Source organism: Pyrgilauda ruficollis, unplaced genomic scaffold, assembly GCF_017590135.1.
Source record: "Pyrgilauda ruficollis isolate IOZ18807 unplaced genomic scaffold, ASM1759013v1 scaffold189, whole genome shotgun sequence".
NCBI lineage: Eukaryota > Metazoa > Chordata > Aves > Passeriformes > Passeridae > Pyrgilauda > Pyrgilauda ruficollis.
Window position 1 is genome coordinate 275,197 of NW_024517984.1, and position 24,539 is coordinate 299,735.

General features: G+C 50.4%; 2 protein-coding genes across 2 annotated transcripts in view; one reads left to right on the forward strand and one right to left on the reverse strand.

The window, feature by feature from the left end:
* Positions 1-14,366, forward strand: part of MAP3K3 (mitogen-activated protein kinase kinase kinase 3) — a 35,316-nt gene extending 20,950 nt beyond the window's left edge. Inside the window, exons 9-17 of the mRNA XM_041465446.1 lie at positions 637-698; positions 1,144-1,211; positions 1,438-1,530; positions 2,353-2,544; positions 4,118-4,266; positions 6,049-6,180; positions 6,836-6,965; positions 7,658-7,835; positions 10,333-14,366. Of these exons, the coding sequence (XP_041321380.1) occupies positions 637-698; positions 1,144-1,211; positions 1,438-1,530; positions 2,353-2,544; positions 4,118-4,266; positions 6,049-6,180; positions 6,836-6,965; positions 7,658-7,835; positions 10,333-10,561 (1,233 nt within the window). The 3' untranslated portion in view covers positions 10,562-14,366. The remainder of the gene's footprint in view (positions 1-636; positions 699-1,143; positions 1,212-1,437; positions 1,531-2,352; positions 2,545-4,117; positions 4,267-6,048; positions 6,181-6,835; positions 6,966-7,657; positions 7,836-10,332) is intronic.
* A 3,612-nt stretch (positions 14,367-17,978) lies between these two features.
* LIMD2 (LIM domain containing 2) lies at positions 17,979-21,953 on the reverse strand. The gene is made up of 4 exons (XM_041465447.1): positions 21,378-21,953; positions 19,690-19,734; positions 19,135-19,274; positions 17,979-18,676 (listed from the first exon to the last, which is right to left on the reverse strand). Exons 1-4 carry the CDS (start codon positions 21,417-21,419, stop codon positions 18,517-18,519), a joined length of 387 nt encoding a protein of 128 aa, XP_041321381.1. The 5' UTR covers positions 21,420-21,953; the 3' UTR covers positions 17,979-18,516.
* Between the last annotated feature and the right edge of the window lie 2,586 nt (positions 21,954-24,539).

Consider the following 24,539-nt stretch of genomic DNA (forward strand, 5'->3'; position numbering starts at 1 on the left):
CCTGATCTAGTGGAAGGTGTCCATGCCCATGGCAGGAAGTGGAGTTGGATGACCCTTTCCAACCCAAACCATTCTGGGTTTATAAAAGTGCTGCTTTGTGCGTTTAAACAGCTTCAGATTGTGGCTGTGTAAGTTCAAAGCCTTTGTCGGGCTGCCAGAAGCAGTTCCCTGTTCTGGGCATTGCCCCTCCACCTCTGACTGAGCAGTTTTGGTGCTGTCACACATGTGACAAGGTTTCCTATTGCCAGGTTTGTGTGACCCTCTTGCTTTTGATACTCTGCTCTCCATTCAAAAAAGTGGGAAATGAGGCCAAAGGGCTACTTGCAGGTGGAGGCAGCAGCACCAGCAGAGACTGTTCCTGGAGCCAGCTGGGATCCAAACACAGCACAAGGCTGCTAAAGCTTGCATTTTTCACAGCAGAATCCTTCAACAACTAAAGCAGTGTCTCAGATTTTATATGAACCTAATTTCTGTGGGAGATAAAGGAAAACATTATACATTTAAATAGGCTTAGACTCCCTTCTTCAGCTGGACATCCTGCAGGCAAGCAGTCGTGGGCTCTGCTCCTCTATCACAGCCTCTCCTGGGCCCTGCACTGCACTCATGTTGCTGTGTGGTTTTTCTTCTGGGTTGCAGATGCTGGACCCTCTAAGCAGTGCTGAAAACTCAGTGTCAGGAAGCTGCCAGTCCTTGGACAGGTGAGCAGCCAGGTACAAGTGTACAAACTGGTGAGAACGTGCATGCTCAGGTGGAAATGCCAGTTGTACTCACATAAAATCCTGTTTTCTATCTCATACATTTTCTTGTTGGGAAACAACTTACTTCCTACTTATGTGCCACTGTTTTTCTTAAAGAGCATTAGCTATGTCTTAAGGCTGTGTTATTTTCTGGCACAACCACAGACCAGAACTGGTCTTCAGTAGCTTTAAGTTATAAATACAAAGTTCTTCAGTAGCTTTAAGTTATGAATACAAAGTTCTGAAGCAAGCAGCCTGTGTGGAGCCGCCCCTCTGAGAACATCTGGCTGCAGGGTATTTTAATCTCTTTTAGACAAGACTCTACTTGTTCATTTAGAAAATAAAACAACAAAAAAAAATACCCCAAACAACAGCAAAACTTACTCTCGCCTTCTTTCTCCATTAGTCCTTCTTTTCGGAAGTCACGGATGTCAAGGGCACAAAGCTTTCCTGATAATAGACAGGAGTTCTCAGGTATGTTTGGTACAAAGGTTATTTCATCCAGACACTTTCTGCTCTTGGCTGGCCTCCCTCCCTGCTTGCTGGGATTGTATAAATAGCAGGAGTGGGGACACAATGATGGAAAAGCTATGAAGTTATTTATTGCCTCTTCCTAAAAACCTGCTGTTACAGGAAAATTCTGTCATTAGAAGTTAGTTTTTTGAAGGAGCCTCACTTTTGTCTTTGCTTCTCCTGCCAGACCGTGAGAATCAGATCTACGACAAGGCGGGCAAGGGCGGCACCTACCCTCGACGCTACAACGTCTCCATGCAGCACAAGGACTACAACGACGGTGAGTGGCTCTCACACCTCCCCTTCCAGCCTGGGGAAAAAAGGTGAGGCAATGGCAACCTCTACACCAGGGTAACTCCTTTCTGGAGAGCCTGGAAGTACCCTGGTCATTGTAATTAAAGCTGAAGTTCATGCTGCTGTGCACGATGCCACATTTTCATGGAAACCAATGGTTGTTGTTTGTAATTTTTTGTTTACTTTGTAATTCTTGTTTACTTTGTCCTTTCTGGTGTTGTCCAGGCTGAGTAGGGGGTTGTGGATGTAGTTGTTAGGCTTGGCCCTATATAAGCACTTTCATTCCACAGAGATTCGTTATACTTTGCTAATTTGCATTGCAGTCTTGCTTCTGGATGTTTTAAATATAGCAGGGACTTAAAGAATTATATCTCTGCTCAATCAGATGGCTTTATGCAAAATAATCTCTCAAAATTTCATGAGGTGCAAGTTGGCATAATCTTTGTTTATGGTTTTTATTTGCAAGTCCAGGCACGTAATCTAGAAAGTCATTTTGTATGTAGTTGTTAACAAAACTCAGAGCTTGTGCTCAGAGCCTGTAAACCAGATTTTTCCTTTGGAAGGTTAGTTTAGATCTTACAGCACTGAGGGCATTACAAAGTGTTCTCTGCCTTCTGCTTTGGGAATGATCCAGAGCTGTACTGAACTCAGGCAGCACCAGCCCTGAGCTGTTATATTTTTGCATCTCATCTGTTTGGCAGCAGATTCTGCTCCATGGGAACGGGGCAGAACATGGGATTTCTCTCCCTTCTCCCCGCTGCTCAACCCCCAGCCATCACCTCCCATTAAAGACCTTCCTTCTCCCCAGGGCGGAGGACGTTTCCCCGGATACGACGTCACCAAGGGAATCTCTTCACCCTGGTGCCTTCCAGCCGTTCCTTGAGCACCAACGGGGAGAACCTGGGCCTGGCCCTGCAGTACCTGGACCCCCGGGGCCGCCTGCGCAGCGCCGACAGCGAGAACGCGCTGGGAGTGCAGGAGAGGAACATTGCCACCAAGTGTAGGCTGCCCGGGCTCCTGGGGAATGCCACCTGGGCTGGGGGCAGGGAGGGCTCCGAGGAGAGCTCCAAACCCAGAACCTGGCTTTAACAAGCCATTCCAGTCGTTCCCTGGCTGTGCTTTGAGACTCGTTTGTCACACGCACAAGACAAGTGTTTTTCTACTCAGATTTCTTCTGGGAGCTGGTCTTTCCTTTAGAGAGCGTTGCAAATTCAGCTAAGAAGTAAAAATTTGCTTGAGCTAGATGATCTACAGGGTTCTTAAAATAGGCAGACAAGCTTGTTTATTTTCTTGCTATGTTAACATTTTCAGTCAGGCTTTTGGGTTATAGTTATTCTGTAAGTTGAGAGCTGTATGTATTTCACTTGCTCCTTAGAAGAAGGATTTACTTCTCTATTAATGGCATCCTTGAGTTGTTTTGTTGGACAGCATTCTATTACAAAAATAAAAAATAAGTGGAACATAAGTCATTATTGATGAACTTTAGATATCCCATACAGTAATTTAAGGATCAAAATGAAGAGTAAGCTTGTAGCAGAGTAAGGAACACACTAAAATACTGACTGGCAGTAAATCTGATTAAATTAGACATGTCAGAGCAAATCTCTCAGCTCTTCTGTATTTTCACACTGTTCAGATGTCTGGTTCTTGTCTTTGTTTTTAGAGTTGCTTGTTAGAGCCAGCATGATTGGATGCATTGAACTGCAGGAGTTTGGTAGTGTTGCTTTCAAAGCTGGAGCTAAAGCACTAGTCTTTGAGTAATATGCTTTGGGATTAAGGGCAGTCTGATAAACTGGGCTCAGGTATTAATCTCTGGGTCAGGAGACTGCTGCTTATGAATGTGAGGGCTCCCAATTCCCTGAGGATGGGATTCCTGCTGGGGTGTTGGAGATGCTGCTTTACCTGGGTCTCATGGGTATTTTTATTAAGTCTAACTGTTCAGCAGGTGAAAAAGATACCCACACTGTGCTAACACAGTCCCTACTTTATCAATGTCTAGTAGGTTTTTATGACTTCTAATCTTTATGATTAGAGAGAGCCTTGCAGTAAAATCCTTCCCACAGAGGTTAACCCCAAACTAGCTTGGCAGAGAAACTCAGAATAATGTCCTTCAAGTTGTCCCAGAAGCAAAGTCATTCCCAGCTGGCTGGGATTGATTTAGCAAGGCTAATCCATCTCTTCTTCATCTGATGCATGTGATAGCTACAGATCAAGGGTTGGAAGCTGCTCTTTAGTTGCTGCATCATCTCTTAAAGTAATAATTTTGTAGAATCCACCTGCTGGTGGAATGAAACTTCACCAACCCCATAGAACAACTGGTCTGTAAAACACATTTGCAAAACGTTTTGTGGTGTCATTTTAATGGCACATCAGTCAGCAGATCCTTGAGATTGGATGGCTGGATTCTGCTCAGAGCTCTGCCACTGACTCCTTACTCTGGGAGAGCACCTCATGCTTACTCAACTACAGAACACCTGCTTCAGTCCCTCTATGATGAAGATTGGTCCTTGAAAAGCCCACCTTTGTTTTCCAGCAGTGTAATGAGCAGAGAAATGCTTGCTGTTCTCTTTTAGCTCCGAGTGCTCCGATCAACTGGCGCCGAGGGAAGCTGCTGGGCCAGGGCGCCTTTGGCCGCGTGTATTTGTGCTACGACGTGGACACGGGCAGAGAGCTCGCAGCCAAGCAGGTCCAGTTTGATCCAGAGAGCCCTGAAACAAGCAAGGTAATTCTCATCTCAGCTTCTGAAACACTCTGAGGTCCTGTACAATGTCTCTCTCTGTCTGTCCTTGAAAGCTGGCATCTTGTTTAGTTCGTACTAAGGTTTCGAGTCACGTGGAGAAGAATAGGAGTCATTTAAAAATTACTTTTATGTGTTAGTAACTTCAGCTTGAAACTAAAATCCATTTTCTGGCTTCATTCTTGGCTCTCCTTTCTCAGCTTTTTGGGTTTTTGCCAGGTTACTTGAGGAATACTAGACTGCCCTGTGTTCCTGGTTAGACATGGATGTGAATGAAACTAAATCCAGCAAGAGTTGGGGTTGGGTTTTTTTTTCCCTTTTTTGAACAAAAAAAAAGCTGCTTGCACATGCAAAACCCACTTCTGGGTTTATATGGTACACCCTGCATCAAGTGCATTAATTACCAGTTTTCACTTCTGAATTCTTTGTGTCCTTAAAAATAAATGGAGCTGTGGGGTGTAAATTAATCAAGAACAGTGATGTGACAACACTGGAGACAGTGGAGATGGGACAGGCACCTTGAAATTAGGGGACAGCACTCAACTTCCTGCAGAGGGGATGCAGCTGGAATGGCTTTTGGGTTCTTTGCTAGGGTTTTAACAGTGTACCACTTTCCCAATACTGAACAAATTCACTTTGAGCTAGAATAACTGATCCATGAAGATTTAATTATTCTGATTTTAAATGGGATATTGGAGCCAAGATATGTCCTAAACTGGGAAGTTCTGCTATGTCTGTGTTGTAAATCAGACAGTAACTCTGAGCCAAGGAAGAACAGGCTGAAATATCTTTTGAAGGCACTGAAACTCTAAACTTTACACTATTATTTGGTCTGATTAAGCAGCTTCCACTGGTTCCATGTGTGCCTACAACATCCAGGTTCTTGCTCTAAGGTTCTGCATCCTCTCCCAGAGTGAGAGAGCTGAACCTGATACCTTCCCATGGCAGAGCTGGAAAGGTAAAAATGGGACTAATTTGGGGAGAAAACATGGTTCCTTTTTCTGTAAATCCTCATGCTTCAGTACCTTTGATGTTCCTCCTGCTCAGTCCCAGATTCAGCAAGAACCTGATACTTTTTGTGAGCAGCAGACATTTGTGATTCCATCTGAAATTGTTGGATAATGTCTTTGCCTTTGCACTGTGATCCCTGTTGTCTGTGGCAAGAGCAAAGCAAAGGATCAGTTTCACATGCAGAGCTGCAGATTCTTTGAAGTAAATAGGAGGGGAAGCTGTTTGTAGGGTTTGATTCCAGTAAATCATCAGTGTGATCAGAACAGGACTGGGTGACAGAAACTTAACAACTCTCAGCACCTGTTGTTTTGCTCTCCAGTGGGTTGAAGTTCCAGTTCTGTAACTGTATTCAGAGCTGCTTCATAATTACACTCCCTGCCCAGAGCTTAGTGAGGGAAGTGAGGTTATACATGTGTTGTGGGTGGAGAATCCTTTCAGCCACCCGGGGTAAAGCCATGCAGATGGCAGAATCAAGGCAAGAAACAGTTTTTCTGGTACTAAAACCATGTGTGATACAGCCTGTGTTCTATCAAAGCTTCCACACCAACACTTACCTGCAGATAATGCAGTAAAAATGAACAGGAAGCCCTGGTAGTGTTTGGCTTTTCCAAGAAGCAGATGAAGTGATGTCATGGATTACACTTCTCAGTGTGGTAGTGGTCTCATCCTGCCAGTGACATGACAAATTTATTATTTTTTATATTTATTATATATTTCCTGGGGCTGCAATCTTATTTTCTCCTTCAACATCCATAGGAGGTGAGTGCTCTGGAGTGTGAAATTCAGCTGCTGAAGAACCTCCAGCATGACCGTATTGTGCAGTATTATGGCTGCTTAAGGGATCGAGCAGAGAAGACCTTGACCATCTTCATGGAGTACATGCCAGGGGTAAGAGCAGCACAGTCAGGGATCAGAAAGAGAGCTGGCTGGGTTTGTTAGCTGGTTTATTAGTTGTTGTGATCCCCCTGACTGTGTCATCCACCTCAGACCCTCTTAGGGCTGTGCCTTCTCACTCTCGTAATGCCACCACTTCCATTTTATTTATGCCCAGATAACCTCTTTGGTTTTTTCCTTAAGCGTCTTCTACTTGAAATACATTCTCTGTAACAGTCATTAAAGCCAATTCTTTTCTTCAGTCTAAATTTGTCCTACCAAAGTACCTCAAAGGACTTGGGCCAACATGTAAATTCTGGTAACTGAATTACCAGAATCATGGTCCAGCGAGGCTAAAACTGGCTCTCCAAAAAGTGAGGCTTTTGGCCCAGATGAGTCTGCTGAACTGTTTTATTGCTTGTCTTCACAACAAGTTGTACCAGTAGACAGAACCTCCTTAAGCTGTTTTTGCCATGGAGCCTGTCCTTGCTGTTCTTGAAAAGGGCTTCTTAGGGCAAGATGCTCCTAGAAAGGTTTTAGCAGAGGCCAGAGCTCATTGTGGGGCCAGCTGGGTGTATAACACCCAGGGCTTTTGGGAGTTGAATGGGCACTGCAAGGTTTGTGCTTTGTCACCTCTCTTTGCCAATTCTTTCCCTTTGCTTTTTGGCAGGGGTCAGTGAAGGACCAGCTGAAGGCGTACGGGGCCCTGACGGAGAACGTGACGCGGAAATACACGCGGCAGATCCTCGAGGGCGTCTCGTACCTGCACAGCAACATGATCGTGCACAGGGACATCAAGGGTGAGAGCAGGCCCAGGGGAGACAGCTCTCCAGCACCAGTGCCCTCAGTTTGAGAGCAGAAGGGTTTCATGTGGGCATGTACCAGATAATGGTAGCAATGGGGTTCTTGATCTCATTGCGGTTTTGGAGGAGGAATTGGTTTTGGTGTCTCAGCCTCAGTTTGTGTCCACATAAAAGCTAAGCTCTAAAGTTTGCTTTTTCCCTGGTGCTTCGTGTTCAGGACCAAGTGGAAATTGACTTGTTTATTGTAGGAGTTCAAAGTGGTTTAATTAGCTACATCTGTTACCCAGCTGACCAGAAAGCAATGCTTGCACTCACCAAAGCAGCATCCCAATAAAATCCTTCTCTACACAGCTCTGTTCTCTCTCAACCCTTGGCCTGGGGGCCCTGCTAGGCTGGTTGAGCTGTTTACAGGCACTGTAACAATGCTGGTGCTGACTCAGCTCTCATTTCCCTCCCCCCTTCACTTCCTTGTGTTTTTCCCTGAAGTTTTTCCCATTTACAGCCATTAGCAATTGGCTTGTCTACAACCTGAATTAAAGAAATGATGTTTAGCAGGTCACCTGAGGCTTAATGGGGAAAGAGCCATACCATGAGCACGGGTATTTGGGCTTGGATATCGTTCAGTAGGCTGCAGATCCAACAGCTGGATCTCATGAAAACAGCTGTCTTGGTTTTTTGCTTCTGTCCAGGTGCCAATATTCTCCGTGACTCTGCTGGGAATGTGAAGCTTGGGGACTTTGGGGCCAGCAAAAGGCTGCAGACAATCTGCATGTCGGGGACAGGCATCCGCTCCGTCACGGGCACCCCGTACTGGATGAGCCCCGAGGTGATCAGCGGCGAAGGCTACGGCAGGAAGGCAGACGTGTGGTGAGCCTCTCACTTGCTGCCACTTCTTTATTAAAACGTGCTGATCACTGCACAGATAACACCTTCTGCCCCCTGAACATCCAGGTTCACACCTGGTCTGCATGAAAAATTTAAAGAAAATTGAAGTCACCGGTTTGAATTCGAGACACGATCTTCCGCAGGCTGTGCTTTGCAGTGTTAACACCCAACAACTCATTTAGTTTTTCAGGACCAGTTTTAGTTTTTCAGGAACAGTTTCCACTCATTCCTTGCTCAAATTGATAGTTGCTTTTTTGCTTTCTGGCTGGTGCAATGTTTTCATCCTTGCTCTCAGGCACTTGGTGGAATTCTTGGGGTGTCCTGTGCAGGGCCAGGAATTGGGATGATGATCCTTGTGGGTCCCTTCCAGCAGGAGACTCTGTGATTCTATGATATCCCTTAGAAGAGCAACTGAAGGTTGTCTAGGGAAAGCCCATTCATTTAGATACAAAATGAGAGTTATGCTTAAAATGTACTGGAAATTAATAGAATTCTAGCCTTAAGGAAAGATGCCCAATCCTGGAATAACAGAAAAGATCCAGGTCAGATCAGAGGTGATCTGCATGAATGGAAACTGTAGCTGTGCTATTATTGGCATAGCCAAGGAGCAGCCTTTATCAAAAGAGCAAAATGGTCCTGTGCCAAAATGCTAATTTTGGGGGCCTTAAAAAGGTGAGATTATAAAAGTAAACGACAGGGACAAAAGGTCTGGTTGTGCCTCCACAGTAAAGCAGGACCTGTTTCCTTTACAAGCAGCAAGTGGAAACACAGCTGGAACGTGTCTTGTCTACAAAGAGTTAAGTCCTGCAGACTCTCCCTGCTGGGATGCTTGGGGAGAGAGTGGAGCACGTGCCCTTCCCCCTGGGTTGGTGCAGTTGTGGATTTCCTCTTGGTGCTGACATTGGTCCATTCCCATCAAAGAGTCACTGCCACTGGCCAGACTCCAGTTCCTACAATCCCAATCATTATTTTGGGGGGTCAGAATTTTCCAGTGCAGCTCTGGTCTCAGGGTGGATGTGTATGGCCCAGAGGCTCAGAAACGTAACAAATCCATCCACCTGGCTCTGTGCCACTGCTGCAGGCCCCTCTCCAGTTTTCTTTTTCCTAAATAGCAGAATATGTGAGCTATTTGTTATTGCTGGAGTGACTTGACATGAAAAACATTCCTGCTGTTTGCTGAATATCTTAAAGAAACCGGATCTGCTTAAACGGTATAAATCAGTCTAAACAATAATATATCCCTGCTTGCTTTTGAGCAAACCCCCAGCACTTCAGCACACATGGTTTGCATTTTCTGTACTCTCTTCTAGTAAGCCTGAAATGGCTGGAAAACTGTAAAATTTTCACGTTGGATTTTAAACTTTGTCGACAAATCAGTTCTTGCGTATTCACCGCATTTAATTCCTTTCCTCCTTGTCTTGGCAGTTGATGCAAGTCTGCCTCTCAACATGCCTTTTCCTTGCATTTCACCTCAAAAGAAGGTTTAGTTTTAAGGTAGAGGAGGCAGTTTTGCCTTTTTAATGTAAAGAAGTGATAAAACCACAGGATTGGATATTAAAAACTCACTAATGGCTTTTAGTTAATCTGAAGCCTGGAGGAAGCAATTAATCCTTTTTGAATAAACCCCAATCAGTGCAGTGCTGCAGCAGCCATCTTCCCTGGGAAGGTGTTGGAGTCACATTGCCTCAGAAAGGTGGCTCAGCCATGTCCCCAGAACCATGTCCTTGCCCTGAAGTAGCCTGCAGAGCCCCATTAACTTTACAAGGAATTTTTCCTTAAGGTAATGATGCATCTGTCCCACAGGGATTTAACTTACTGCCTTCCCACTTTGGAACTGTTACGACTTCAATTACTTTTTGACTGATGCTTGGTTTCTTGTGGAGGTATTATTAGGTTATTTTTTTTCCCAACGTGGGCATTTTGAGGCTGTGACTGAAAAGGGATTTTGCTGAAATGGCTTTGTGGGGTCAACAAGCTCCGATTCACTGAACCTTGAGTGTTAAAAGTCTGTTTTCTACCTTGCAACTCAGCAAGTTGAGCCTCTGAGCAGCTTGTTCTAGTGGAAGGTGTCCCTGCCCATGGCAGGGGGTTGGAACAGGATGGTCTTGAAGGTCCCTCCAACCCAACCCATGCTGTGACTGTGTGATTCTCCAAGTGCCTTGGAGTTACAACAGAAGCAGCAGCACCTGGAGTACCAGCGAGGTCCAAAGGTGCCTTCAGGGATGTCCCACTGGCACCTCTTGTGTCCCCTGATCACACAAATGTTTCCTGAGAGGAGAATTTGAGCAAAGGGGAGCAGGACATGTGGCACTTTCCTGGCAGCAGGAAAAGCAGCTGTTGGCAGCTCTGGCTCTGAGTGGGGACACACACTCCCCCAGGAGCTGCTCCCAGAGCTGCACCTTGGCTGCTGGGGAGCTCTCCCTGAACGCTGGGCATTACTGAATTATTCTCATTTGTTTTTTTCCTGTCTGCTTTCCAGGAGCCTGGGCTGCACCGTGGTGGAGATGCTGACAGAGAAGCCCCCCTGGGCAGAGTACGAAGCCATGGCAGCGATCTTCAAAATCGCCACCCAGCCCACCAACCCCCAGCTCCCCTCCCACATATCAGAACATTGCCGGGACTTCCTAAAGCAGATCTTTGTGGAAGCCAGGCACAGACCCTCTGCTGAAGAGCTGCTCAGACACCAGTTTGCACAGCTCCAGTACTGAATTACCTCCCTTGCTCGCAGCTCCTGCCGGGCTTTCCGTGCCCTGTCTTGTCTAGTTGCAACTGCCCGTTGTGGTGCTGCATCTTCAAAATGCCAACTCAGCTAGGCCCAGTCCTTTGGGGAGTTCTGCCAAGGAACTTGGGGTCTGCTCTCGTGCCTGATTCCTTCGTTTGCTGGACTGATGTTCGTCCTGCCGGCAGCTGTCCGAGCAGAGCTGCGTTTTTGTCCCTGGATGTGACCTTGCAGCTGGCTGCCTGCTTTCTGCAGGCACAGGAGGGGAATCTGAGCAGTGTCATCACTGATTGAACACAGGAGAAACCTGAAGCCAAGTGGGAGCTGGAGGAGCTCCACTCTGTCCAAAACAAACGTGCACCAGCCTCCAGACCAGCTCTGCCTGTGGGAGTTCCTGGTTTTCCCCTCCTGGGGCTCCAGAGGTGTCTCCAGTACCTGAATCCAGCAAAAAGCCATGTGTCATGGAGCATGTGCTCACTATAGTGTGGTATATTTTTCTTCTTGAGTATTCAGCATCTGAAGGTGTTCAGGAGATACTGATTCAAAAGTATGTGAATAGTGTTATTTTGTAATGAATCCGTGGATTTGGGGCTGGGGGAGAGGGAGGTCTTTCCAGCTAAATGTCAGGATAATCAGACAAGTTTCAGCAGAATGCAATCACTCCAGGGCCTGAGGGAAGGGCTCTCCCATTAACATTGGAAAATCTGGAGCCAGGTTTGATCTGTCCCAGCATTAGGACAGTGTCAGTTAGTTTGTGTCACACCAAACAAATCTGTGCTCCTGCTTCCTCTCTCTGGGGCTGCTGGATCCAAACAAAACCCCTCTGGAAGGGAATTCAGTGGAATTCAGCTTCCTCCTGCATCTCTCTCTTTGGCTGGTAGCTTTTTACCATCCTTTTAACCAAAGATAGTCCATCTGGTGCCCAGGAAATTACTTCAGAGTTTCTTTGAGCACATGGCCTAATGGAAAATTGAGGGTTTCTAGGGGAGAATTACCTGGACACTTGTGCACAGGAAGCTGGAATCAAGCTCAACCCTTGGCTGTGTGGTGTTTGAATTACTGTGCAAATGATCATTTAAGAGTTCCATAAAAATGTTATGGCCTAACTTAAATAAGCTTTTCTAGGAGTCAAGTCAAACAGGGAACCTCAGACAACACTGAAAATGGTAGCAAATATCTAAAATCACCTGGAGATCCCCATGCAGGTACCAGCAAAGCATACCCAAGTGATTGTGCACTTGGGAGATTGCACAAGTCAGAGGACTGAGGTCCTGATGGCCTCAAATCCTCTGTGCTGATTTGGGCACTAATAATCTTTATTTCACTCATGAAAGACCAGCAGTTTTTAAGTGCTGGGGATTCATGGAGTGATTATATCTGAGAAATGAAACTTAAGAAAAGCAAATGTTAATTAACTAAAATATTGCTTTATAGGGCAACACTGAAGGTGTTCTGCTCTTGTATTGGAAACCATATTAAGGTTCCACACACCTCCACTCTTCTCCCCCATAAAAAATTGAAAATTCCTTCATAATGCAGTAAAATTAAGTTTTTAAGTGAATACTAATAGCAGGATAAGGCAAGTTTTAATGAAACTAAGCTCCTTCAACACGTGAAAAACACTGTGTTGAATTAAAAGAGGAAACAAAAGGACCCTAAAAGCCCCAACCAACCAAAAGTCCTGAAAAGCTTTAACGATATGAAATGTTTTTTCTGTGCCAAACCCAGAGCAAAGTGTAGCCAATAAAAACTGGTGTTGGTTTCCTTTCCAGGCTCCCTGCACTGCTCCAAGGATGCACTGTCCCACTTGTGGGCACTTAGGGGATCCCTTTTATGAAAGCCCTTGTTCCATAATTTATTTAATTACAGTCAGAGCACTTCAGCTGATTTTTTCCCAGCCAGGAACTTGACTCCAGATTGTCCAGACCCTTGGCCTGACTTCTGGGCTGCACTTCACTGTTACCATGAGGGGGGCGAGGGTGTGACGCTCCTGCTCGGAGCTAGGCAGCTTTTCCACCACTCTGCTGGGAGTGTGGGACCATCCCTGCAGTCTGCATGACAAAAGCAAAGGGTCAGCACCGCTGGGGGCCCAGCTCTTCAAGCCTTTCATCCTAAATATACCAAAGATTGGAGTCTTCATGCCCTGCCCATCACCTGCAGGAATCAGGAACACGATGACATCTGCGGGGGTTTCCCTCTATCCTTGGCTTGTCCTCACCAAATCCAGACCTTCTCCCATGGGTTTTTTTTTTCTCTTGCTGTCCCACATGCTGTGATCTGGGAGAGAACAGGGCGTGAGGAAAGGGCGGAACTTCTGTCAAAGCAACTCAATCCTCAGGAGCTGTCGTGGCTTTTACCTCACCCGCATCACGGGAGGCGCTTCCAGAGCAGAGCAGGAGCAGCCAGGACTGATGGCTCAGAGCTGTCCCCGGAGCTGCCAGCCCTTCCCTGGGCTGGATGTGCCTCCTCTGTGCCAAGCCCTGCATTCCAGCCCGGGATGGGAGCAGCAGCACCCGCTGTACAGCGACAGAGAACACGGGGCCAGCTCGGACTGGCGCGTTCGGCACAGGAACAAGCCAAAGCATTACCTGTATGTTTGGAGATGCACTTTTATGAATGTAGTTTATATCGCTCTTTTTTAGCTCTTTTTACATCATGTAAACGGTGATGCCTCATCCATTTTTTTTTGTTTTTTGTTTTTTTTTTTAATTTATATCGTAAAAGATCATATTTGGTGATTTTTATATATATCGACTGTTATGGGGTGGGGGGAGGTGGGGAAATAAATTTGACGCCTTTATGAATTTAAAAAGGAAAAAAAGCAGCTGGTTTTGCAGAGAATTTGCTGATGGTTTATAATGAGTAGAGCCAAGCCAAAATGCCTCTTTGTTTCCTCACTGCCCTCTTGATTATGGAAAAGGAAGATCTGGATTCCCGAGTCCACTGCTCTGATGAATAACTTGGGGCTGACATTGAAACCACGGGCTTTTAACAGCCCTGGCAGCAAAAGAGCTTCAAGTGGACAGAAATGTAATTATACCTCAGAATTGAATTATATCTGGCCTCTTTATCCTGGCATACTAGGAAAAAAACTGGGAATAAACTCATTTAGGGAAGAGTGGAGGAGGAGTGCCAGGCTGACAATAAGCTATTGTGTCAGTTCCAAATTTCATGTTGGATTTCCTGCTGTTCCTTCCAGGGAATATTGGGTATTGGGGTCCCTGATGGAAGGTGCTGCAGAAATAGAGAATATTCTGTTTGACAAAGAATTTCTTATCAGAGTCCCAGTGTCCTGAAATGGTTAATCAGAAAAAAGTCCAAGATTCCCTTTGGAGAGGAACCTGGGGGAATGTGGCTGTCCCTGAGGCAGTTAGGAAACAAAGCAGTGACATTTTGGTCTTGGTGTGACGATTCTGTGCATTCCAGGTTATTTGCTGCTTCTCCAGAAAATCCCATCTTTGCCCGTTCTGTGGCACTTAGGTTGCATCAATTTGGATGGGGTTTTTGGGGTGGTTTTTTGCCTAATTTGGAATAATATTCCAAAGTTCCCATTGGCACCAGTTACCGACACAGACTGACCAGGAGGGAAAAGGCAGATGTGCCAGGAGCAGTTCAAAAAGGAAGAAAAGGATTTTGTTATCACCATAAATGATGCAAAGCAGGGAGAAGGGCTTTAACCTGGATTGTGCAGAAGACCTTGACCCAGTAGTCTCTATTTACCGACCGGGGGCTTGCAGTGCAAAGCCAGGCCAATGTATCATTTTATTTACAATAAAATTATCATTTATATGAAAGCCTGTTTGGGTAACTGTCCTTTTAAAAAGCAAAAATTTGGAGAAGGAAAGCCTCTGTGTTTCAGACAAGTGGAAAATACCGTGAGCTCCCTTCCAGAAATGGAGCTTCCCAGTTGAAGTGGAGGAATGTGGATGGTCTTGCCTTGGCTGTAACAGTGATTTGGGGAGAATGAGCTTTGCTGTCCCTGAGTAGGGCAGGAGAATGGGTAACCACATCTCCAAATACTTTCAGGTTTGATTTTTTTTCAGCTTGCTGTGTTAGGAACAAACCAAAACAGTGCTGCTATAAAATTCATCTTTTCTCCTTGCTGAAAGGTTGATTTTTTCCTGTTCATGCAGCTTCTCTCTTTGTCACTGTCACCTAATCAGTGTTTGGCTGCCACTCTGTCCCTTGAGGAGCTGGCCTCGCCACAACCAGCCTCCAGTCACCTTTTCCTGGGTTGTAGCTGCTGTCAGTGAAACACTGAACTATTTGTCAGTGTGAAATGTGAACAGATCAGAAGAGGGGGGACCAGCTGATACAGAAACCCATGAACCAAGCACAGGTGTGACTCCTGGGGCTGTGCCAGCACAGGTGAGACCCATCAAGTGCAGTTGTCTCAGAACAGAAATGTCTCCTGGAACCAGAGCAAACCACCTGACACCCCCTGTGTGCCAGAGCAAAGGAGGGACCTGGGAGCTCTCTGTCACCTTCACTTTGAGGAGGTTCTTCCCAAAGCTGGTGCCTTTCTGCTCCTTTCCCCTCTGTGTGCTCAGTTTGATGCAATTCACATCTTGGCCTTATCTGGTGGTCAGTTTTCTCCTGGACTCCCCTCCTGGTCACTCCTCTCAAAAGAAAGTAGCTCCACAGCAATTCTGCTTTCCGGGAACACAAAGTGTGTATTCCTAACTGGAATCTTCCCCACAGACACAGAATATCCTGAGCTGCAAGGGACCCACAGGGAACATCCAGTCCAGTTCCTGGCCCTGCACAGGACGCTGCAGGAATTCCACCTGTAGTGCTGGTTGAGCAGAGGCTGGGAGAAGAAAATATTTGGAGCCTTGAAAGTAGAAATGATCAGCCTCGAAATACTGACTAAAGCACAAAAGAAATGCAGAAAAGACCCTCAATTGTCTTTTTATTTCTGGTAATTTGTGTTATGTGTGTTGTATGGCCCAGGGGAAGGGAACTTAAGGTACATTTCCTCTCTAAATCCACTTCTGAAGCAAATAAAATATAAAAATCTCTAGAGGTCAGCCGTACCACACTGCTGTGGCTCTTTCTTTGGGGTAGTAAAGTGTGAACCAGGAAGCACCTGGATTTAATGCTGCTCAGGTGTGGGTGTATTGCATTATATCCAGGAAATGCTGGCACAATCCTCTCTCATGTCACTGGTTCTGCTGCTGAGCTCTGCCTGGTGCTCTGTAGCTCATCCAGAACTGGGCATCTGGATGGTATGCATGCATATGGACTTGTGTGGATTCATACTGATTTTTCTTTTTCCTCAAACAGCTTTTATTACATGGCTGTGCTTGGATCCTTATGCTCTGGAAATTGTCCTTCCCTGAGCTGAAAGGCAGCTTGGTGCTGGAGCCCTGTACTCACAAAAAGAAGTTGTGGGGGGTGTGATACAAATAAAGGTTTGATTGTCACCCTTTGTTTCTGGGTGGCAAGAGCAGCTCTGCCCTCTGAGAGGAGCAGTTGCAGGTGGCCTTGGGGCATTTCCCGTGCTCTGCTCTAAGCCAGGGGTTGTTCTTGCAGCTGGAGCTCACTGCACCCACCTGGAGCCCACCGGAGCTGTGGCATCCCCAACCTGGGCTGCAGCTCCTGCTGCTTCACTGTCCCCAGCGAGGACCTGAAGGGATTCATCACAGCCAAGTGCAGCTCTGGGCAACATCCTCGAGGGGGCTGCAGGCAGAATCGATCTCCCAGCTCCTGCTTCTCTTGCCAGATGCTGCAGGATTCTCTGACACCTTCTGTCCCTGGATCTCTTGGCTTGCCCAGCTGGAGGAGGTCTGAGGTCAGAGCTCGCCAGGGGCTGCAGCTCCAATCTCTGCTCTCATCACCAGGGACAGGACCCAAGGAACAGTGGGTGGAGAATGGCCTTTAGATAAAATCTCAAATTTCAACTCGGAGGAGGGAAGGAAAGATCATTATTTCTCTGGTTTCATGTGCTCTTTCTAACTGAAAGCCCAGCCTTAAAAGCCTGGGGGTTCCATGCTTCCCTACCCCCCCTAAAATCGTCCTGCATTGTTAAAATGCTGCTCGTCCTGCTGGGCAGCAGCCTGAGAGCTGAGGGAATGGGAAGTGAGGCCAGCCAGAGGCAGGAAGTGGAACCGAGGGCTCTGCTTTCATTTTCTGAGCCTTCTGAAGAAGGGAGGGGCCGGGGAAGGGGCCCCAAGCCTGCAGCATCACAGCTCCTCGGCAGGGCTGCTCAGGGGTGGCTTTTTTGGGGTGTAAATCACAAAAGCCCCCTGAGAGCCTTGCCAGGGTCTGTGTGCACAGGGGCTGTGTGTCCCCAGGCCATGCCTGCCCAGGAGCCCTTTGAAAAGACTTGAGTGAAAAGGAGAATTAACTTGTCCAACATCAGGCTCCTGTGGTCACTCAGCCAGTGCTGTCCCCAAAATCAGATGTCACTGTGACTGTGTCACTGTGGAGCACACCCTGAGCCCCAGAAGGGCTGTACTGAGCAAGGGGAGCACCACAGAGACCAGGGGTATTTGTGCCATCTCTTCCTCCTCTGGACTACCCCTCCCCATCTTTCTCCCTCTTTCATCCTTATCTCCTGTTTCCATGGCTGTGTCTGGCTTCTCCCAGACAGGACTGATGGAATCAGTCAAGGATGTTGATATCACAAGCTGTTGCTCTGTGTGGGGGCTCTGAAAAGCCCAATTACTGTAGAATTTGAAAGACATGGGGCTCCTGAGCACAGCTGTACAAAGTGTGCCTGGAGGAAAGAGGTAAATAATAATTAAAACCAGACTCATCCACTTTCTCTGGTTTTCCTGCATTTGTGTCTCCTGTTGGCTCATTAATCTGTATGGACTGTGCTATCCAAACAGGGGGTTGGAAGTGGGGTGGGTCCAAGGCAGACCTGTGAGGCCAGCCCAGCACTGATCCCATCCTGCCCCTGGCAGAGCCACTGAGGGACAGGGCACTGATGTGGCGGGGAGAGCATGAGACATGTCAGGGCAGAGGGGTGGATCCAGTCCTGGGGGGTCTCAAGGCTGGTGAATGCCTTTTGAGGGTGGTCTGGGCTCCCTTTGGAAGCTGGTGGAAGGTTCCAGCTGGGCTGTGCAGCTCACAGGGCAACACTGATGTGGAATTTGAAATCCTCATTCAGTTCCCAAAATGTGGGGGCTCCAGGGGGGCTTCTGGTCAGGGGTCTGCACTCTGGTCACCTCTGCCTAGTCCTCATGGTGTGCAGGACCCCTCTGAGCACTCCCCAAAGAGGGGAGGGCTGCCTCTTTCCCTTCCCTCCCTCCCCTTCCCCCCAGCCTCACTCACACACAGGTATCCAGGAATATTTCCATGGACACAAGCTCTTTCCACACTGCCTGGGCAGTAAGAGGCAGACCTGACCACTAGTCCCACCTCCCCAGGCCCCTGGGAACACAGGACAAGACAGGGAAGGCTGGGAAACCTTGTATTACAAAAATAAAGGCGAGCAGGTGAAGCTGCCGCGAGGCTCCAGCGCAGAACGTACCAGTGGAAGGCAAATATAAAAAACAGACACTGAAACCGTGGCAGGGCAACATCCTTAAGGCTGAACCATCCCAGCTGAACTGAGCTGATGTAAACCAAGGACCCTCCTCAGCCAGAGCCCCAGCAATGCAGGGCTGGCAGGGCTGGGAGCTCTGCAGTGGCTCACAGGCTGGATAAGCCCCCAGCTCATCCCTTTTCCATGGTGACAGGGCTGGGGGTCCCACGGGGGGCATTGCTTCTGCTCTGATCTCACTGGGGAGAGGGGCCTGCAGAGAGAGGGCTTCAGGTCTGGGGGCTGCACCCTGCTCACCTCTGCCCTGTCCTTACAGCCTGCAGGACCCCTCTGAGCACCCTCCAAAGAGGGGGCTCCCCCTGTCCCTGCCCCAGGTCCTGCTCTACATCAGCTCAGTTCACCCAGCTCAGCTCCTGCGGCTCCGCGGGGCTCCAGAGCGGGGCTGGCCCCGCTCACGCCGACTTGGTCCCGCTCTCCACCTCCTTGTGCACCCACAGCTCCTTGTGCTGCTTGCGCCCGAAGCCTTCGTCGTAGTTGCCTTTACTCTTGAAGAGCTGCTGGAAGTGGGGCTTGCAGTAGAATTCCCCGTGGAGCGCGGCGTAGCTGCCCAGGCTGGGGAGGGAGGGCAGGGTTAGCCGGGCAGGGAGACTGAGCTGCAGCCTGGGGAAAGGTGGGGGGCTTGGGGACACCGGGACAGCAGAGGGGACAACATGCAGGAGGGGACCCTTAGGGCCAACAGCTCCCTCCCACCAGCAGAGGTTGTTGGGGGCTGCTGTGAGTAGAAATGGGGGGTCAGCCTCGGTTCTGAGTCCTCTAGAAGGAGGCACTGGCTCAGCTCTGTGTTCCTCTGGGGCTGATCTCAAGGGGAAGCATCTCCCCTTCCACACCAGGTAGGGTTTAGCTGCCACTTGGGCCCAGGTGTGCAGATAAACCTTTGCTTTGCTGTGGTGGGTGGGCTGGGGGTCTTTGGCTACTGGCCATGGAGGGGCTGTGATGGGGGGGGACCATTTGGGAGGGTCTCAGCAGAGCTGCAGTGGCACCTGTCCCAGCACAGGGACAGCCTGGCTCACCTGAGCTTGGTGTGGCAGTGCTTGCAGCAGAAGCAGGAGTTGTGGAAGACGAATTTATCGGCCACCAGGCGCTCCATGGGATACACGGCTTTCTGGCAGGCAGTGCACATCTCCTTCACCTGCGCCTTCAGGCTGAAGGACTGGCCAAGGGCAGAGCAAAGGGAGACAGAGGATGAGGAAGGAGTTTGGGACAGCCTAGATCCCTCCACTGCCCTCTTCCCTGCCCTCCATTCACTGGAGCACTGGGGAGCAGGAAGCAGCCCCATCTCCCTCACCCTCCCTGGGCCACTCCACTGATGCTGGGCTGGGTTGGAGCTTGGCCCGTGGGCTTTTGGCCCTTCCACCCTTGCCAAGAATCAGCAGGATGAGGCCCTGGCACAGAGCAGCTGGGACTGCCCCTGGATCCCTGGCAGTGTCCCAGGCCAGGCTGGGAGCAGCCTGGGACAGTGGAAGGTGTCCCTGCCCAGGGCAGGGGTGGCACTGGATGGGCTCTGAGGTCCATTCCACCCCAGGCCATTCTGGGATGATTCTATGGAGTAGAAAAAGCAAAGGTACCTTGGAGCGCTGCACTGTGCTGCCTCCTGAGCTGGTTTTGGCCTCCTGAAAAGGGAAGGAGAAAGCAAAATGAGAGCTTGGCACAAGACCCTGACCAAACCCCTCTGTGACCTGCACCTGTAAGCCATCACCTGTGGCCCCACACAGCAGCTCTGCTCCAGATGCTGCTCCTCTTGCTGAGGGTCCACAGGGCTTGGGCAATGCTGCCCGGGCTCAGGGGGCACTGGCCCACTCCCCCTGGGCATAGCTGGGTGCCCTTCACTGTCCCAGAGCCTCTTGGGGCCAAGGTTTTGTTTCCAGTTCCTCCTTTCAGGCCCTCTGGGGCTGTGCAGGAAACGAGGGCACCTCAGGGGTGTGGGGAGGGCACAGGGCACTGAGCTCTGGGACTGCTGCAGCTCGGGGGCAGGTGCTGCCCAGCCCTGCAGCACCAGGGCACAGACCCAAGTGCTGAGCAGCCTCTCCCTGTGCCCCAGGGTCTCTCTGCACCGTGTCCCATCTGCACTGCATCAGCTCATCCCTTCCAAATCCCCCCCTGCTGCCCCCTCAGCAGTGAACACCCTGCACCCACCCCACACCTGCTGGGTCCCTGACAGCCACCCCAGGAGTTTCACCCTCCTTGGCACTGATGGGAGTGCTCCCTGCTTCCCAAAGTCAGGATCCAAGGGCACTCCAGCAAGGTGACCAGTCAGGGCTGGCTCATCCTCCTCACACCTTGTTCCCAAGGTCAGGACAGGGTGACCCCAGGACATCCCACCAGGAGGTCACCCTGCTGTCCTTGTCCTTCCTCTGGCTGCAGTTTGGCTCTGCCTGCCCAGCACTGCCCCTCTCTGCCCCCAGGCTGATCCCCACCCCCTGTTCCTCCTGCCTTGTCCTTCCCCATCGTTTCTCCTTTGTATTTTTGGAAACAGTTTGTCTAAGAGAGGCACAGGAAGCTCTCCCCTCGCCGAGCTGCCTCCTCAGAGGTTTCCCAGCTGCTCTCACTGCCTGAGGTCAGGGACTGATTTTCCTCTCAGTCCCACGAGGCTGGAAGCAGGAGCCAAAGTCAACAGTGGGACACGGGCAGCGAGGAGGCTCTGCCTGTGTAAAACCAGTTGCATCCCCTGGCACTGGGAGAACAACCGCAGGTGCTCTCCTGGGGTTAGGATTTAATAGGCTGTTTCCAAGCTCAGCTGAGCAGAGCTGAGGAAAACGCTGCCTCTCTGGAGCTGATACATCCGTTCCCAAGGCTGCAGCAGTCCAGGGTTGCTCGTCACTTCTCGGCAGCCTCCTGGCCAGGCACGCTCTCCGTTCCATATCTGACAGATCTTCCCTCGGGGCAGGGCCGTATCCTGTCCCAGCAGGAGATGTTCTTGAACCTTTATGTTTTTCCATCTCCAATCACTCCAGCCCTCAGCAGCTCGAAAGCTCTCAATTGTGATCACGGAAAGCCATGGAAACACAAACAAACAGACAGCAGCTCGAGGAGCTCTGGATGGAGCAGAGCCTGAGGCTGGAGCCCAGTGTGCTCAGCAAACAGCACCTTCTGCTGGAACATTCCTGTCCCCAGTTCTGTTGTTTGAGTAGCTGTGACTGTGCCTTTGATCACCCTAAAATGTCAGGTCAGGAACACAGCTTCTGTGCACAACCCTCCCCCCCTGAGAACCCAAACCCAGCTGAAATTCCCACACAAACCCCAGGATGCCACGTACATGAGCTGGGGCTGGGCTGGCGGCTCCCGTGGCCTGGAACATGGCTCCTTTCCCTTCTCCCTCTGTTCAGTCCTGAGCTGGAAGGCTGTGGGTCGATGTTCCCTGCAGTGGTGTCAAAGACAGACCTCTTGCAACAGCTGGAAAGGAAATGTCATCAGGAGTGGGGCTGGTTTCATCACCAAAGCCAGCAGGAGCTGGTGTGTGCTCAAAGCTCCCTCCAGGCTCAGATCAGCCCCGCTGGGCTGGGGCTTCCTGGGGGAGCCCAGAGACTGAGGCACACAGAACTGGACAGGAGATGCAGGTCTGGAAAACTGTGATAGCAGCTGAGGGTTTGGGGCTCTGAACACCTGGAAGGTGATGGGATGGCTCCTACTCCAAACCCACGTGTGGAAGCACCTGGCAGGCAACGACCACGCCACTGGCAGCAAGGCTGACCCCAAACAAAACAGCAAAACCAGCAGCCCGTGTTTCACTGATGCAGCCACTAAAGGACTGGTGCTGCTGGAGGAAGGACTGTGGTTTTAGTCTAATTTTAGCCCAGAAAAATCTCACTGTTCACAGCTCAGCAGAGCAAGCCATGGGGATTTTGTCTTCTCGAGGAGCCCACGGTGCCTTTAGGCTGAGCCCCGTGTGCAGTGCTGAGTGCCTGGGAGGATGAGGCTGACAGGGCTGGGACCAGCACAGGAAAAAACACCGGCATTGTAAATCCCCCTTTTGGTAAAAAAGAGCTAAAAAGGCACTGACAGCGCCTCAGGGGGTTTTCCCCACCACACTTTACCTTCAAAACACCCGTGAAAGACGAGCCCTGGTTTGAACACAGAGGACAGAGCTGTGGGGTTGAGTGATGCTGCCAAGGAAGGAGCAGAGCAGAGAAAAGGAGGGTGAAGGGGTGGCTCTGCAATGATGGGGATGAGCTGGAGGCTGAAAAACCAGCACCTGCCTCTGCCTGGGGCTGCTTTCCTGTCCTACTGAACTCCCTTGGCCTCATATTGCCACCCCAAAAACCTTCCTGCTGCCCAGGGACTGGGCTAGACCCTGAGAAAGCCCCAGGGCAGAGACACGTCGGGGTGGAGGGCTTGGGGCAGGGGCATCTCCTCAATGCCCACCTCACAGGGACATTGGCAGTCATGTCCTGAGTTTTAGGGGGCTCTTTGGCTGCCAAACCCCCAACAGCTGACAGCAGGCTTGAGTTACATCCAGCAAAGCACCCGAAATTCATGGCTGCTTTCAGAGTTTAAAGACCCATTTCCCCAGGTCCTGGGCACTTGGTGGGTGCCCCTCACAGCCCTGGGGCTGCACAGCCCTGCTTGCAAACGTTGCACAGCCTCAGCTGAGGCCCAGGCTGTTCTATCAGAATCATTTCCCGTCTCTCTGTGGTTTGGTTGTTATTTCCTGCTCTCCCAGCTCGCTCGCAGGCAGCTGCTGCTGAACCCAGCATCTGCTGGGGGCCAGGGCCCACCCCACAGCCCCTCCCTGCCCCCAGCCCTGGGACAGGACCTTCTCTTCGTGCCTCCAGGGTCTGTCAGGTCCTGCAGCCCAGCACAGACCCCTCCAGGGTCTGTCAGTCCTGCAGCCCAGCACAGACAAACGTGAGGGACCCACAAAACCTGGTGTCCCCACTCCACGCACACCTCTGACACAGATGCACAACCCTCCCCCTTTTCACCTGCTTTTCACCTTCACCCCAGCCTTTCTTACAAATATTTGTCCTCCACCAACTTCCCTTCCCTCATCTTCCTCCCCAACCCCAGCCACCTTCTTCCCCTCGGTGTTTCCAGAATCCCCACACCCCTCCTGCCCTTCCCCAGAAGCTGCTCCACTGGAAGGTCCCTGCCATGGCAGGGGGTGGGATGAGATGAGCTTTAAGGCTCCTCCAACCCAAAAAATCCATTCAGGGGTTCTCTGATAAGCGCATTTTTACTTCCACCCACTATTTGTTTCTCTGCTCCTCGTGCCCCCAAACCCCTTTCCCTTCAATTCCACCCACTTATCGCCGCCATGGTGGGATGTTTCCCACCCTGTGCCCTCCATGCACAGACCCTCTGGTGCCCGTGCTTCCAGCGAGCCCCTCACTGCAGCTGCTGCCCCAGGAGCTGCTGAACCTCCTTCCTGCTGCAGGGCAGGAGGCAAGAGCACAAATCTCGAAGGGGAAGGGTGTGCTGGGGCAATAAGGGAACCAGAACAAGTGAGAAACTGCGGGAGGGACTCTTGGAGGCTCCTGGCTGTGCCATCGCTCTTCCCAGGAGCACAGCTCGGGGCTGGGGCCCAAGGCAGCCACCAGCAGCCTCCAGGAGAGGGGGAGAGTGGTGACACGGGCAGTGCCTAAGGACATGCTGCCACACTGATGTTATAGAGCCTTCACAAGGGCTCGGGGAGCCTCGGGGCTCGCTGGCTTTGAGGGGTGCAGCGGGGACAGGTGACAAAGCCATGGCCGTGCCCCACAGTGGGGACTGGCACCGTAACTGCCACACCTGACTGTTCCAAACCTCAGGTCCCTAAAGGCCTTAGCCACTTGCACAGCCTGGGAACAGCAAGAGCAAGGACTGTGCTCCTCTCCAGGTCATGCCAGCAGTTTCAGATTTTGGGCTCAGGACAAGGCGAGAACCCCTTTGCCTTCCAGCCTCTCTCGTCCTGCCCTTGTAGCAACTGAGGCCTCCAAGCAGGGAGCAGTTTGAGGGGAGGAAGGCAACGCTGCTCAATCACAGAGCTTTTCCCTAACAGCCTCCTGCATCCCCTCTTACCTTCCTGCCTGACCCTGGAGCAGATGGAGGGAGAGGGAACATCTGAGGTGGCCCCTCAAGGCAGCCCCCCGACCTCAGCCTGCCTCTGAAGGATCAGGTTTCCTGCAGCCAGGAGGGGTGCAGGGAGCCCTTCCCCGTTCCCCTCTCCAGAGGGGCCACCAGGGCTGCCCCAGTGCAGACAAAGCAGGGCAGGCCCAGCAGTGCAGACCCAGCAGTGCAGGCCCAGCAGTGCAGGCCCAGTGCAGGCCCAGCTGTGCAGGCCCAGCCCAGTGCAGACCCAGCAGTGCAGACCCAGCAGTGCAGGCCCAGCCTGGTGCGTTCCGGCAGGGAAGGAGCCTGAGTGCGGAGGGCGAGGGGCCCCTCTCTACCAGATGGTTCCCATTAGCAGCCCTGAGAGGGGTTTGTTTATTTCAGGGATCAG

Bases quoted from the DNA above. Each gene is read 5' to 3' on its own strand.
- LIMD2 (XM_041465447.1), bottom strand. From the start codon at position 21,419: ATGTTCCAGGCCACGGGAGCCGCCAGCCCAGCCCCAGCTCAT. The intron at 19,275-19,689 runs GTACCTTTGCTT...GCCCTTGGCCAG, and splicing joins GCACAGTGCAGCGCTCCAAG to TCCTTCAGCCTGAAGGCGCA. The intron at 18,677-19,134 runs GTGAGCCAGGCT...CTCCCTCCCCAG, and splicing joins CACTGCCACACCAAGCTCAG to CCTGGGCAGCTACGCCGCGC.